The sequence below is a fragment of the Oncorhynchus nerka genome, linkage group LG4 (assembly GCF_034236695.1).
Source record: "Oncorhynchus nerka isolate Pitt River linkage group LG4, Oner_Uvic_2.0, whole genome shotgun sequence".
Classification (NCBI taxonomy): domain Eukaryota; kingdom Metazoa; phylum Chordata; class Actinopteri; order Salmoniformes; family Salmonidae; genus Oncorhynchus; species Oncorhynchus nerka.
Genome location: NC_088399.1, coordinates 50,406,555 through 50,422,666, shown reverse-complemented (window position 1 = coordinate 50,422,666; position 16,112 = coordinate 50,406,555). Strand labels below are relative to the sequence as shown.

At 41.0% G+C, this 16,112-nt stretch overlaps 1 protein-coding gene across 1 annotated transcript in view; it reads right to left on the bottom strand.

Moving 5' to 3' along the window:
• Positions 1–16,112, bottom strand: part of LOC115127098 (phospholipid phosphatase 1-like) — a 35,964-nt gene that overhangs the window by 5,096 nt on the left and 14,756 nt on the right. Inside the window, exons 2-3 of the mRNA XM_029656744.2 lie at positions 4,873–5,024; positions 1,764–2,047 (exon numbers count right to left, since the gene is read on the bottom strand). Coding sequence (XP_029512604.1) covers positions 1,764–2,047; positions 4,873–5,024 — 436 coding nt within the window. The remainder of the gene's footprint in view (positions 1–1,763; positions 2,048–4,872; positions 5,025–16,112) is intronic.

Genomic DNA, 16,112 nt, shown 5'->3' with positions numbered 1-16,112 from the left:
CTCAGTGAGTCTTCATAGACGATTTCCAGCTGAGCAGTTGTTCAACAGGGCACAGCCTGAATCCAAAATGGCTACCATTTTCCCTATATAGTGCCCTATTGCTAAAGGCTCTGGTCAAAAGTAGTGCAGTAAATAGGGAGCCATTTGGGACACAAAGGAAAATGCAAAGTGTGGGCTTGCCTTACTCAACATATCAGAACAATAGAAATATAATATATTGGATTATATTTCTAGGAACAGAACATAATCAGCAATAAATCATGTCAATGCGGAGCGATACGGAGCCCCCCGCATTGTTACAACATTTGGGAGGGGCGCAGCGATGCGGTACAGAGCTCGCGGAGGCTCCGCAATTGCGTCACATCCTCCGTACAGCATTGCTGATCAAGCATAAATTGACGTTCACAGCTCTGCAAACATCAAAGGAAGGGTTAAGGAATGATTTGGGACCAGCTGAGATGCTTGTTACAAATCTTCTGACTCAATTATATCATACTTCCACTGAAATAGAATATCTCCTGCTTTATTGCTGATTATGTTCTGTTCCTAGAAATAGAGTCCAATATATTATATTTCTATGGTTTTGATATGCTGACCATGAGATCATTGTTGAGTAAGCAAGTCCACACTGAAGTTTCTCTTATGTTCCAAATGGCTCCCTATTTACTGCACTACTTTTAACCAGAGCCCATAGCAAAAGTACTGGGACACCTGCAGTACATCCTGTATAAACACTAACTTCCTTGACAAAAGGCTATCCAACAAGTTCACAAATAAAACATTTTATGATACCTCGTGTAGGGATTTCAATGACACAAAAATGAGTTTGAGCTCCTGGAAAGAGATCGGGGAGGTAGACGCGATAAAGAGGTTAATGTCCGTGGAGGACAGAAGGACGCTGGCGCACTTTCAACAAATCTGATCTAACAAAGTGTTGTTATTTTTGGTCAAATCTGTCATGGTTGATGTATTGTAACAGGCCCACAATGTGGATATATTTTGCTGTGTAACATTTAGAAGTTGTCCCTTTTCAGGTTTCGAAAAAGTGACTGCTAAATGCTAATTCCCATTCGTACGAGCTGGTAGGATAGCTAGCATACAGAAATCGATGGTGGTATTCAAAGTAGTTTTTAACTATAAGGCAGTTGATTGACGATGACATGAACATGTATTGGGGCTGGCATCCATTCAAGTATTATACTCAGATTTTTATCTCAACATAGTGTGTGTAATACACATATAAACAATAGCCTAAATGTAGGCACATTTTGGGATGGAGATGCAGGTGGGAGAACTGCGCAGTCTTTTTACTTCATGCTAATTTGGCTGATCTATGTTAAGCACCGGGAAACATACTCCCAACATCTCAGAAGAGGTAAGGTATTGTCTTTTCACTTAGCCAGTTGCTTGTAATTAGTTGGATGGCTATAGAGATAAGCCCTGAATCACTACGAGTGGTGCGGCGCAGACCAATTTATTGGATGCCCATGACAGCTACACGAAGCGCAAGAAGTATGAATGATCCGACTTCTGTGGAGGCTGCATTCACAGTAAATGCTGTACAGCCACTTGCATATGTCGGATTGACCATGTAAAGCCTTTTAGGCATAAAAATGGAAGCTCCACCACTTTACTGCCTATACCTTTCCAGACTCAGATATGCTTAATACCCACCCGATCTGTAAACACTGAAGGGCTAGGAGGGCTAAGTGGTAGGGAGAAGAATTCAGCCCAGCTGTCAGTTTCCTCTCAACAGCACCCACCTGGCCTCGTTGACCATGTGCGTATCCCCGGTGCAGGTGAAATCCTCAATGTAGGCGCCCGCCGTGCAGTTGATCAGCTTCCAGTCGGGCTTGCACACGTCCAGGAAGTGAGGTCGCAGCCGACCAATCGAATACTTGGCGATGTCAGTGAGCGATTGGCTCATGGCAGCCCCGAACACGAAGGTGCCGATGGCTTTGTAAACACTGGCCACATACATGTTGCTGAAAGAGGACTTTGATTTGATGCGCTTTAGATAGACTGAAAGGCACTCTCCAAAGACCATCTGTGAGGAAGGGAGGAGAGGAAGTAGAGGTTAGATCACTTACTCATCCCTCACAGCTTAGATTTACAAGTATTTGCACATTAGTATTGTAATTCAAGTCAAGTCACAAAAATTACAGGTATTTTTTTTAGAAGAATGTCCATCTGAGTGAATATATTATAAAGGCCTAACAAGGATGTCCACGGAGAAACATGTCTAAAGTGAAATGAGTAAAGGCCTTTTTAAAAAGGGGGAAATAATCCCAATGCAGATTGAGACCATTGTTGAGTGCAACAAACGTGTCATTTAAACATTGTGGGCGGTTGGTGAAGTGGTTTTTTAAAAATGTCAAATAAATAGTGTGACAACTTTCTGACTCACACCTCTCTACCACACCGTGTGACAATGGACCTGAAAGCATAAGCAGTTACCTGGGTGCGTATTTGCGTTCCCCTATCTGGAAATAGGCCTACAACATTAACATGTGCCTACTACTGTACTCTACTCTCAAGGAGGTGGGCGTTGACCTGATAACGGTTGACTGTTCCAACCGTTTAAACCTCAAGGGTAATTACCACCATGACACAGATACCATCAAGTCATAACCTGAAAGCCTTTGTGTGTGAAGGAATGGTGGAGGAACTGTCTTGAGGATAAGAGGGAGTCACCAACTTTCATTCATGACCTGTAAATGAGTTACAACCTCTGTGAGGGTTTCTACTTGCTGAGTACAATTACACTGGCTGACTGGAAATGTATGCGGACCGTGGGATGTGAACCTTTTTGTCTATTCCCGTCAATTATAATGCAGCATGTGTCTGTTGCATGTCAATTTAATGGAACTAAAAAGGCTTTTTGATTTTGAACGCTGCAAAAGAAGGACTTGATAAGTAAGATTTGATAACAGCCAAAACAAGGCTCCTAGAGTGCCTCATTTTACCAGTATCCATCTGGCCCATATTCACAAAGTCTCAGAGTTAGGACTGATTTTATATGATTCCATAACACATATGTAGTAAGCAAAAAAGTATTAAATCAAAATATATATTTTAGATTCTAACACAGCTTTGCACACTCTTGGCATTCTCTCTCAACCAGCTTCATGAGGAATGCTTTTCCAACTGTCTTGAAGGAGTTCCCACATATGCTGAGCACTTGTTTGCTGACTTTCCTTCACTCTGCGGTCCAACTCATCCCAAACCATCTCAATTGGGTTGAGGTCGGGGGATTGTGGAGGCCAGGTCATCTGATGCAGCTCTCCATCACTCTCCTTCTTGGTCAAATAGCCCTTACACAGCCTGAAGGTGTGTTTTGGGTTATGTCCTGTTGAAAAACAAATTATTGTCCCACTAAGCACAAACCAGATGGGATGGCGTATCGCTGCAGAACGCTGGTTAAGTGCTCCTTGAATTCAAAAGAAAATCACTGACAGTGTCACCAGCAAAGCCACAAAAGGGCTTTAATACAGACAGAAATACTCCTCTGCACTCTGTCCCCCCTCTGAACATCCCGCAGGTGAAGAAGCTGGATGTGGAGGTCATCCCTGCCGGATGTGCGCCACCCATGCCGACCCTTCGGGCCCTCCCCCAGTTTGGGAACCACTGTTTTAGACCATGATGACAGGGGGACCTGATCCTAGATCAGCATTCCTACTCCGAGATGCTTTGTGAATACGGGCCTCTGTGCTTTGAGTTTAACTATCTAGAAACTCTCCAGGAAACGTACTAACTAGACCAGGGGCGTGAATCCGTATGTAGCCAATCGCGCGCTTGTTGATTTTGTACGTTCACACCAAACTCGATCAGGACAAGCAGGTTGAAATATAAAAACAAAAACTCTGAACCAACTAAATTATTTTGGGGGCAGGTCGAAACAAACATTCATGGACATTTAGCTAGCTAGTTTGCTGTTGCTACCTAATTTGTCCTGGGATATAAAACATTTGGTTGTTATTTTACCTGAAATGCACAAGGTCCTTTTTTTCCTGGATCTTTGTAGATTTTTTTTACTCCCAACAATTAATCCACAGATAAAAAGGGGAAACCTAGTTAGTTTCAAATTATTTATCTTCTAGTCTTCTTCTGTGGACTTTATATGGCAGTTGGCAACCAACTTTGACTGGAGTGTGGACCTCAGTTCATCTTTCAATCACCCACGTGGGTATACGCTCCTAAAAACCAATGAGGAGACGGGAGAGGCGGGACTTATGAAACAAAGTTCATTTTTAGCGCCTGGCTACGCATATGCTCGCGAGCAGTTTTGGATGAAATGATTGAATAACATGTGTAAATATATTTAGCAAAGCTCGCACGGGCGGTGTGCTCAGCATGTTAGACAGTCAGAATACTGGCCCAGAGTCAAGCGATATCTCGGAAAGGCAGAGGGAGGGACAGTTTGGCCATTCCTATTGTATCGTTCAGATAGAGACCGAGTAGACTTATGGAGAGGTCTTTGCTACTGGGACTTTCACGGTCAACTGCCATGGTCTGATACGTTTGTGATCTAGGAGTACATAGAGAAGCAACTAGCAAGAGTTGGGGATTTGTTTGATTTTTCAGTTCTCAAGTGATACTTTGAGCATCTCTAAAATATGCAATTCAATTTACAAATCAGATTATTTGTTTGCTTGCTTGCTTTTGCAAGGAATATGATGCTCCATTTATTTACTTTCACACAGACAGTGTGAGAATGTGATTAATGAAGCCAAGTAGTTAAACTATATACACATACACACACATCATTGCTACAATGATGTATGTATAGCATTAATTAATGACAAGCACTAAGACTGGGAAAGGAAGAGAAAGATAAAGTTATCTAGTGAACATAAAAACAGGTGCACTTACAGTGAGTACTGTGATGGGTATCATAACTCCACCTAACAACTGATAGGATATGGTGTCTTCTTTTAGAGGGTACTTGATTGAATCATCGTTACAGAAAAATCCACGTTTGAAGGGATTGTGTAGCGGTGTGAGTATTGCGAATGGGAGTCCAGCTAGCAAAAAGCAAAGAGAGAGAAAACAGAACAAGAGAAATCAGTTAGGGGAGTAGGCTCGAAACACCCTCCTTAACCCGCACCCATATAAAGACAATGCACACCTGTCTAAAGGCGTCCGCATGCTTTCCAGCCCGAAACAGTTCGGTAGAGTTCGTGCATAGAATGGCGACATTGTGTGACGTTTTTGTTCGTTTTGGACTTCAGTGAGTTTTTTTTTTGTTCGTTTTTTTGGAGCCAAAGTATACACCCCTTCATCAGTGACTGGTCAACAGGAGGGATTCTTCAAGAAAGTCTGTCATTCAACGAGGCATGACTCGCTTTTATGCACATTCTTTTAAATGAAGAATACTACACCAAACATCTTGGTTAGATGGGTTCAATTGGTAGAGCATGGCGGGGAATCAGTATGGGAAAACGTATGCACTCACTACTGTAAGTTGCACTGGATATGATCGTCTGCTTAATTACATAAATATCTAATATCTCTTTGGCATAACTGTCAATTAATGACAGATTTCTTGAGTTCGATTCATTCTGAGTATGCGAGCGCACTCGTTCGGTTCGGCTAGGCTCCAGCCAAGCTGAAGCATGCTGACGCCTTAAGACTGACAGGAAGAGAACATTCAGAGAGGAAGGTCATGACATATCTAAGTAGATATTTAAACATCGCAGGCTGTCAGGAACATAAAGGAATGAAAAGTTTAAAACATTGTGGTGAGAGAGTTGTCATGGCAACAGCCCCTACTCACACCCGTGGTGAAGAGATGGTGTTAATGGAAGAACAAACCATGCCCAAATTATTCCTCTGCACTGATTCACAGCCGTTTCGTGCTTGAGTGCAGTGGACTGGACATGCAATATGACAAGTCGTTGTCCATTCCACAACATCTCTCAATAGTGCTTGTTCTCTCTTCATCTCCCTCTCTGGGTTCATTTAAGGGCACAGCAGCTCATCCTTTTGGAAGTGGGCGATTCCATGCCAACGGGAGCGATTTTCATTTGGGGGGGGGCATCTCAGATTGTTCTGGCAATTCACACATAGAAACTTTATTAGGAGGAAGGATGTTTGACCTGCCTTCCTACATTTATCACAAACCATTTTATTTTGAAAATCATCAGTTTGAGGCCTTTTTAGACCTAAACATGCCTCCTATAAAAATAACTTAGGATCCGTGAATCGTACAAGATACAGAAAATATATTGGTGTCATTATACTCCTTATAGTGTGCCCTATGGAGTATTTCTAGGTTCTGAAATACACATATTTCAACATGAAAAAAATATTCATATGAATATCTCAAAATTACCCTTTTTGGTTTTGTTCATTTAAAGATATCTTGTTTGGAACAATATACTCCACAAGAACATAACATTTCCAGAGGGGGCTCTCTGCTAATTCTGAAGTTCTGATACATTTTAGGAGCACCACCATCACCATGAATGTTAAATGGATTTAAACGGGATCTGCCTCTGCTTGTGATTTTCTGAATGTGCAATCCTAAAGGAGGGCTGTGATTGGTTAATGACCCATAACTTCAATTTCTATGTATAAAGTGAGTCATATCATTAAAAATACCAGAGCCCACTGGAAATTTGATGCGTTTGAAGAGTATATCGTTTCAAACAATATGTCTAAACATAAGCAAAATCGAAAATAGTATTTTTGAGATATTCATATTATTGTTTTAATGTTGAATAAATGTAATGTTAGAATTGGCATTTCAGAATCAAGACATACTCCATAAGTTGACGCACACGATAAGGTGTATAATGACACCAAGATGTTGTCTGTGTCATGTAGGGTTCACATATCATAGTGTCTTACAGGAGGCATGTATAGTTTTTTTTTTTTAAAGGCCAATTATGGGCCACTTTCATCATGATTTCCCCCACTTTCATCACGATGTTCTCAAAACAAATGATATAAATGTTTAAAAGGCATGTCAAACATCATTCCTCCCAATGAAGTTCCTACGTGAGAATTGCGAGAACAATCTGTGATACAGAAACATTTTCCGCTCCAATGGCGATGAATCGCCCAAGTAACTCTGAGGAAGATTCACCTGGGTGCAATGTTAGTTACATAAGAAACATCACAATAGAGTTTCACACTACATACATTAGGGAAACTGTATTAGCTTCAAACGTGCTGTGAAATAAGTTTTTGTTAAACCTTTATATAAACAGGTAAATCAATTTTAGTAGTTAGTAACAAACACAAAACTGTAAAATCCCACACTGCTAGCTCCACAACACACATTGACCCAAAGAAAGTAGGAACTGGACATGTCGAAAGCCCCCCAAAATAGTTGACGTTAATTCACATTAGTATGCAAATACTCTCCACGACTGATCTAAGAGGTTGTATTTCTGGATGTTATCATAGTCCGATCATGCTGCTGTCATCACAAAGGACCCCAGAACAGTCTGGCTGTCAAGGACTGAGAGGAGAAACTGGTCCAACACAGAGTCAAGTGACAGATTCACTCTCGCTTTACAGACCCACTGTTCGTTAGAGCGAAAGCTGCATTGTGAAGCACCACAGTTTGAAAAATGTTGCCACGCAACAGGTTGATGTGTACATATAAATAAATCAGTGTAAACCATAAATAGTCTTGTCCAGGGGACTGGAGTGGAGATAGCAAACAGAAGCAGTGAGACTTATGTATGGGACTCCAGTAGATTATGACAGATTAAGTATAGGTAATGGCAAAAGAAAAGTCTAGAGTCTGTGTACACGTTTTACTATACCTGCGAGTACCAGTAGTTCTCACATGCATAGAAAACCAACAAAAATTCAGAGAAGTGAGGGCATTTTGCCGGTCCTCAATTGTAAAAATAAATAAAAGATAAATAAAAGGCTATTAAATAGCCTTTTAGGAGTTAGGGTAATGGAAAATAGGATTTTGAATGGGAATCAATTGTTGGTCCTCAAAAAGTCCTCACAAGTATAGTGAGACATAGTTGTGTGTGTGTGTGTGTGTGTGTGTGTGTGTGTGTGTGTGTGTGTGTGTGTATCAACATACTCAAATCAGAGTGTTCCAGGAAAGTATTCCAGTTATTTTTGGACAGAGAAAGTAGACAGTGTTTGTTCCAAAGCCTATCAACAGGATCCTCAAGTTTTAATAACATCTCTACATCCAAAGCTCAATAACAAACATGTTGAAATTCTTCTAAATCTAATTTCTGTGTTGGCAGATAAACCTTAGGATCAATTATGTTTGCTATTGCCAAAGTTGGAAAAAGTGGTTAAGGGTAATTACACAATAACGTAATTACGCTGAGACTTATTTTTCACTTAAAATGTATGCCAAACAAAAAAAACTGATTTCAAAGTTTAACAAAACCATAAAAAAAAACAAAGACTACTGTTAACAATTGACACTCAACATTTTACAAAAACACATTTACTGAAAGAACTGTGCAGATGCAAAGTTTTGTAATAGAATTTAGGTAAAATCTCCCATGTTTCCAAAAAAACTTAAATTCTGTATCTACTCCAAATGAAGATTTAACGATGTCTACAGAAAGAATAGGTTTTCACTGATGACATGACCCATTGACTTTGAAAAAACAATTTATTTTGGTTATTGAACTACAGTAAGTGAACTGGATTTATACCCGGTAACGGAATATCATCATGGGTCCCTAATCTGTAGAAATTTATAATTAGGGATATGGTGATGTATCCTAAATAGGTACACAAAAAGGTATAAATATGCAATATCCTCCTTCGCATATTTGGGTATTGTTCTACACACGGGCTATTATTTAATGAGCTCTGCCCCAAACAAGACCAAATTTGAACCAATTAGAGATGTATTTTGTTTCTCAAGTAGGGGACATCAAAGCACAGCAAAGAACAGTAGAGTATAGTACGAGTACAGTACACTAAATTACAGTATAGTTCAGTACAGTAGAGTTCAGTACTCAACTCTAGTGTGCTCTACTGTAACAAACTCTACTGTACTTTTCTTTACTGTACTGAACTATACTTTACTGTGCTGCCCAAACTTGTAAATCCAACTGTGGTTTGTGACTACTATGATTTGTCATTGTAGCCATATCAAATTGCAGACATTTCATGTTACGGATTCCTCGGAAATTCCATTACCGATTTGGTAAAGGTTTTTAGTTTTAATCACTTAATAATTTATAAAAACACTTAACTAGTTGATAGTAGGGATGCACGATATATCGGTGAGCATATCGGAATCGGCCGATATTAGCTAAAAATGCAAACATCGGCCCGATGTCTAGTTTAATGGCAATGTACAAACCCGATGTCAAAGCTGACGTGAATACCTATATAAAACGTAGGTACATGACGTAATGACGCCACGTAAAATGTAGCGCTACACGTGCAACACAGCATTCCTAACCTAGCACACAACATCTGCTGTGTGGCTCGAGCAGTCATTTGAAAGAGTAAGAACATTTCAGCGAGACAATTCAAAAGGAGAAATCCATTAACGCCAAGATAATGGAATTCATTGCCCTTGACAATCAACCGTTCTCTGTCGTGGGCGATGTTGGCTTCCGCAGACTAGTCGAGCACCAGTACACGCTACCAAGTGCGCTATTTTTCAGATGTTGCCCTACCGGAGTTACACGGTAATATCGTCACTGCTATTAGCTTCACGGCTGACATTTGGACCAGCGATATATCATGCGGAGTCTGACAGCACAGTGGGTCTTCGAGGATTTCGTACTGAGGAAAGGTGTTTTGATGCTCATGAATGTGCTGGTTGTCATACCGCTGCTGCATTTCAATGGCATTTGAGAACATGTTTCAAACATGGAAACATGAACACACTAGCAAGCTCAATTCAAACAACTGACTCAAGAAAAAAGCTCATCAACTATGCTTGCAGCAGACGTGATACCCTCTGTCATGGAATTGAAACGCCTGCTCAACAAAACTGCCGACACAGGCTGTGAACAAGCTATTAGGTGGAATTCTCCCTTTACTGTGTCGCCACCAAGCTCGTTGCTATGTACAAGGACTGCTACTTCAATGCAGACAAGAAACAGGGTTTACGGTGAAATGTTACATACACAGCTGGACAAGATGGAAACGGACACAGTGACAGTGCGCACCGAGGAAGAGGCCACTGACAGACAGCGCTGAAAATTCACTACTTGACATGTATGATGAAATCCTGTTTGAGAATGAAACGACTGAACAAATAAACATAGAAACAGCACAGCAAGTAAGTGAAAGAAATAGGTTTTGATGATGTTTTACTGGTAATGGGGACAAGCGTAAATTGTGCGCCGCCCTATGGGACTCCCATAAGTCTGTGAACTTTCCCTCCTAATGAGGGAGAGATATTATAAAATATCTTTAAAATGTAGTTTCTTTGATAACGGAATATCAAGGCACACAAGGCAACTCAAAAAAGGCAGAAAAATATGTCCAAAACTAAATATAAGTGTTGATATTAGTTGGCAGGGGTCTTCAAGATTGTGTTTTATATGTTCTCTAAGACCCCTTTTCCATCTGTTTGACTAGAAATCAAAGCCTTTGCTTATTCCAAATTTGTACAATGGAAAATGGTTGTAAAATGTTGCATTCGGAAAGTATTCAGACCCCTAGACTTTTTCCGCATTTTGTTACGTTACAGCCTTATTCTAAAATTGATTAAGTAAAACAATTGTCTCAGCAATTTACATATAATACCCTATAATGACAAAGCTAAAAACAGGGTTTTAGAAATGTTAGCCAATTTAAAAATACTTTGACAAGTATTCAGACCCTTTTCTATGAGACCCTTTGCTATTGAGCTCAGGTGCATCCTGTTTCCATTGATCATCCTTGAGATGTTTCTACAACTTGATGAGTCCATCTGTGGTCCATTCAATTAATTGGACATGATTTGGAAAAACACACGTCTATAAAAGGTCCCACAGTTGACAATGCATGTCAGAGCAAAAAGCCATGAGGTCGAAGGAATTTTCCATAGAGCTCCGAGACAGGATTGTGTTGAGGCACAGATCTGGGGATGAGTACCACATTTTTTTTGCAGCATTGAAGGTCCCCAAGAACAGTGGCCTCCATCACTCTTAAATGGAAGAAGTTTGTAACCACCAATACTCTTCCTGGAGCTGGCTGCCTGGCCAAACTGAGCAATCGGGAGAGAAGGGCCTTGGTCAGGGAGGTGACCAAAAACCCGATGGTCACTCTGACAGAGCTCCAGAGTTCCTCTGTGGAGATAGTCGTCTTTCTGGAAGGTTCTCCCATCTCTGCTGCACTCCACCAATCAGGCCTTTATGGTAGAGTGGCCAGACAGAAGCCACTACTCAGTAAAAAGGCACATGACAGCCCGCTTGGAGTTTCCCAAAAGGCACCTAAAGACTCTCAGACCATGAGAAATAAGATTCTCTGGTCTTATGAAACCAAGATTGACCGTTTTGGCCTGAATGCCAAGCGTCATGTCTGGAGGAAACCTGGCACCATCCCTACGGTGAAGCATGGTGGTGGCAGCATCAAGCTGTGGGATGTTTTTCAGCGGCAGGGACAAGAGACGAGTCAGGATCGAGGGAAAGTTGAACGGAGCAAAGTATAGAGAGATCCTTGATGAAATCCTGCTCCAGAGTGCTCAGGACCTCAGACTGGGATGAAGGTTCGCCTTCCAACAGGACAACGATCCTAAGCACACAGCCAAGACAACGGAGGAGTGGCTTTGGGACAAGTCTCTGAATGTCCTTGAGTGGCCCATCCAGAACCCGATCGAAAGTCGAAAAATAGCTGTGCAGTGACGCTCCCCATCCAACCTGACAGAGCTTGAGAGGATCCTGCAGAGAAGAATGGGAGAAACTCTCCAAATACAAGTGTGCCACAGCTTGCCCAAGACGACGAGGCTGTAATCGCTGCCAAAGGTGCTTCAACAAAGTACTACGTGAAGGGTCTTAATACATATATATTTTTTGTTATTTTTTATAAATTAGTTTTTGCTTTGTCATTATGAGGTATTGTGTGTAGATTGATGAGGGGAAAACGATTTAATCACATTTAGAATAAGGCTGTAACATAACAAAATGTGGAAAAAGTCAAGGGGTCCAAATACTTTCTGAAGGCACAGTATGTCTTCATTTCTCCAAAATAAGGACTCTCTGCTTTCATTTGACATGCTCATATGAACTTCAAGTTGGTGCTCATGGGTCCTTTTACATGGACATGACCTTAAACTAGCAACGGTCATCGAAATTGCCAAAGGTATTCAAAACAATTATAATAAATACAACAGTTGGACAATGGATGAAGATACTCCAAACTTAATTTTAAAAAAAATAATCCATCAGCATATTTTACTGCACAGACAAGTAATGAATGAAGTTTAGGGGGTTTTGTGGGAATTATAGTATTACGTTTATTGTGAAACATAAATTTTCTTATTTTACATATTTTGTGTTAAAATAAAATGATGTACCTCATTTGCATAAAAACACTGGGTGTATATGCATATATTCATGAATTAACATAAGGGGGTTTAACAGGGCTGCAACCTTCCAACCACTTGCTACCCCACCTGCACTCCCCTGCGCAGTCTACACTGCCTCATTTATTACGGTTGTCACGTTCTCTTGCATAATTCAACAAGTGTGTCAATAGCAGGATACTACTTTTTTTTTTTTTATCACACGCTTGGCTTTAGATTACTCCCATCTAAACTTACTTTACGTTGTTTGTGAGATCAGACATAATATTCACTACAATCTGAGTGTTCATTTTCTGAAGTTTTTAATTTCAGCGCATGTAATTTGTGAACATTTCAACTACTAAATTAGAACTTTTTTCAATACCACAAAAAAAGAACACCCATCAAAAGTCATTTTTCTTCTCTTTCTTGTGATGCAAGTGTCGAGACGGTGCGTTATATCCCAGACTAAGCTTTAGCGTATTCCATTAAGACCATTTGACAGGTCATTACAAACATTTCCGCGGTCGTAACGTAAAACGGGAAAAATTGATAGGCACAAGCAAGAGGATGAAAGCGTGTTGCAGGAGTAAAATCAATCTAGCGAGATTGAAGTGACATGTGGATTTTGCACCCCTCAAAACACAGGAAATAGATGGCTGAAATAGACAGATCCTGAGGTAGGCGAGGGCATGCGCGTTCCTAGTTAAACTTTAAATCACATTTGAATGGTCTAGTTAACAGGGTAACAAAATAAACCGCTTGACCACAGGGGTTTGCTGGTTATTCTCAGGTCCTCTAATATCCTTTTACATTTCAGTCATTTAGCAGATGCTCTTATCCAGAGCGACTTACAGGGAGTGCATTCATCTTAAGTTCTCTTACATGCTCTTTGATATTCAACCCCAGAACCCCCTTCCTGTGAGTCGCCTGCAAACACCAGGACTTCCTCGCTGACCCGTTGGACTCTAAAGGCCTAATGTTGATGAAAACCTCTCTGTAGCTCGTGTTGTAAAAGCTTCTCAGGTGACTGAAATGACATGTGGAAATCAGGATATGTGAAATGAAATGAGGACATGGGAATGGGGAACTGTTTGTGGACTGGATGTCCTCTCTTGAGTTAACCCTTACACAGTTGGCAAAGCTGGTTGAAATAACATGATTACAACCAGTTTATAGGGTTGTAATGGCATCAATTAGTTTTGCTTACTGGGTATGACCTTGTTGAACTTAACCCTTCGGTTCGGTCACCTAAGCACAGTGGACATCCTCCTTAATGTTGAAGCCTTACTGATACGATACGCATCATGACCAGGGGTGTAACATAAGAACTAAATGGATCTTTATGTGATACGTATGTGTATTATATTATATCAATGCGTTGAACTTTTCACTGAGATAGAACTGCCGCCTGTTTGTTAGTCATTGTGTAGTACTAACAGTAACAGAGGCGCATTGGTAATTATGTACACGGCTGTTCAATGTTTGGTCAGTTAAAATCTAAGAAATATCTTAGTTTGTAAATTCTACTATTGTTACTTACACAGCAAATGGGCAGAGCGAAGCCCGCCGTGTAGAGCACAATGGAGGTGACTGTACTCTGGTGGAAGGGGTAGCTGATGCTGTCATCGTTACAGAAAAAGCCCCTCTGATAGGGCTTGATTTTGCCCAAATTAAAGGCTGCCAGGGGCAGTCCCCTGTGGATGGAGAGAGGAGGTAAAGGGGTTAACGTTGTAATACATTTTTTTATTACATTTAAATGTAAATAGTGTTGAGGAATAAATACACAGTGAATAACGAGTAAAAAAAAAAAAGTGGCTATATACAGGGAGCACCAGTACCGAGTCGATGTGCAGAGGTATGAGGTAATAATTGTCCCTTTTTCAGAACCCTGTCTTTCAAAGATCATTTGTTAAAATCCAGTATTTCATTTTTGGATAAAAAGACGTGCCCGTTTTAAGCGCAATATTTTGTCACGAAAATATGCTCGAATATGCTTGGAATTGATAGTTTTGGAAAGAAGACAGTCTTACGTTTCCAGAACTGCAAAGATTTTCACTGTGAGTCCCTTAGAACAAATGCTTCGGGCAAAACCAAGATGTATGACCGACCAGGAAATGCACAGGATTTCTGAGGCTACGTTTTCCATGATCGCCTTATATGGCTGTGAATGCGACAGGAATGAACGGACTCTTTATCTTGTTTCCCCAAGGTCTCTGCAGCATTGTGACGTATTTGTAGGCATATCATTGGAAGATTGACCATAAGAGACTACAATTGCCAAGTGTCCCTCTTGGTGTCTGCGTGGCATTTGGTGCGCAAAACTCAGCTCCCAGTATTTTTCCATTCGAATCTCAGAACAAACCAGGCTACAAGGACGGTGCTTTCAATGGAGAGATATATGACAAACCACCTTCAGGATTGATTCAAACAACGTTTTCCATGTTTCAGTCGATATTATGGAGTTAATTCGGAAGAAAGTTCGACATGTAGGTGACTGAATTTTCAGTTAGTTTCGGTAGCCAAATGCATAGTAACAAAAGGGAACGATGTGTCCTACACAAGAATCTTTCAGGAAAAACTGGACATCTGCTATGTAACTGAGAGTCTCCTCATTGAAACATCTGAAGTTCTTCAAAGGTAAATTATTTTATTTGATTCCTTGGCTGGTTTTTGTGAATATGTTGCGTGCTAAATGCTAACGCTAAATGCTAAGCTAGCTATCACCACTCTTACACAAATTATTGATTTTCTCTGGTTCTAAAGCATATTTTGAAAATCTGAGACGACAGGATTGTTAAGAAAAGGATAAGCTTGAGAGCAGACATATTTATTTAATTTAATTTGCGATTTTTAGAAATCGCTAACGTTGCGTTATGGTAATGAGCTTGAGGCTGTAGTAACGATACCGCATGCGGGATGGGGCGGACTATGAGGTTAAACACTGTTTCCCATGCTTGTTCAATGAACCATAAACAATTAATGATCATGCACCTGTGGACCGGTCATTAAGACACTAACAGCTTACAGACGGTAGGCCATTAAGGTCACAATTATGAAAACTTAGGACACTAAAGAGGCCTTTCTACCGACTCTGAAGAACACCAAAAGAAAGATGCTCAGGGTCCCTGCTCATCTGTGTGAACGTGCTTTAGGCATGAGGACTGTAGATGTGGCCAGGGCAATAAATTGCCATGTCCGTACTGTGAGACGCCTAAGACAGGGAGACATGACGGACAGCTGCTCGTTCTCGCAGTGGCAGACCAAGTGTAACACCTGCACAGGATTGGTACATCCGAACATCACACCTGTGGGACAGGTACAGGATGGCAACAACAACTGCCCTAGTTACACCCGGAACACACAATCCCTCCATCAGTGCTCAGACTGTCCGCAATAGGCTGAGAGGCTGGACTGAGGGCTTGTAGGCCTGTTGTAAGGCAGGTCCTCACCAGACATTGCCGGCAACAATGTCGCCTATGGGCACGAGTCGCGGTTTTGTTTCACCAGGTGATGGTCAAATTTGCGTTTATCGTTGAAGGAATGAGCATTACACCGAGGCCTGTAATCTGGAGCGGGATCGATTTGGAGGTGGTGGATCCGTCATGGTCTGGGGCGGTGTCTCACAGCATCATCGGACTGAGCTTATTGTCATTGCAGGCAA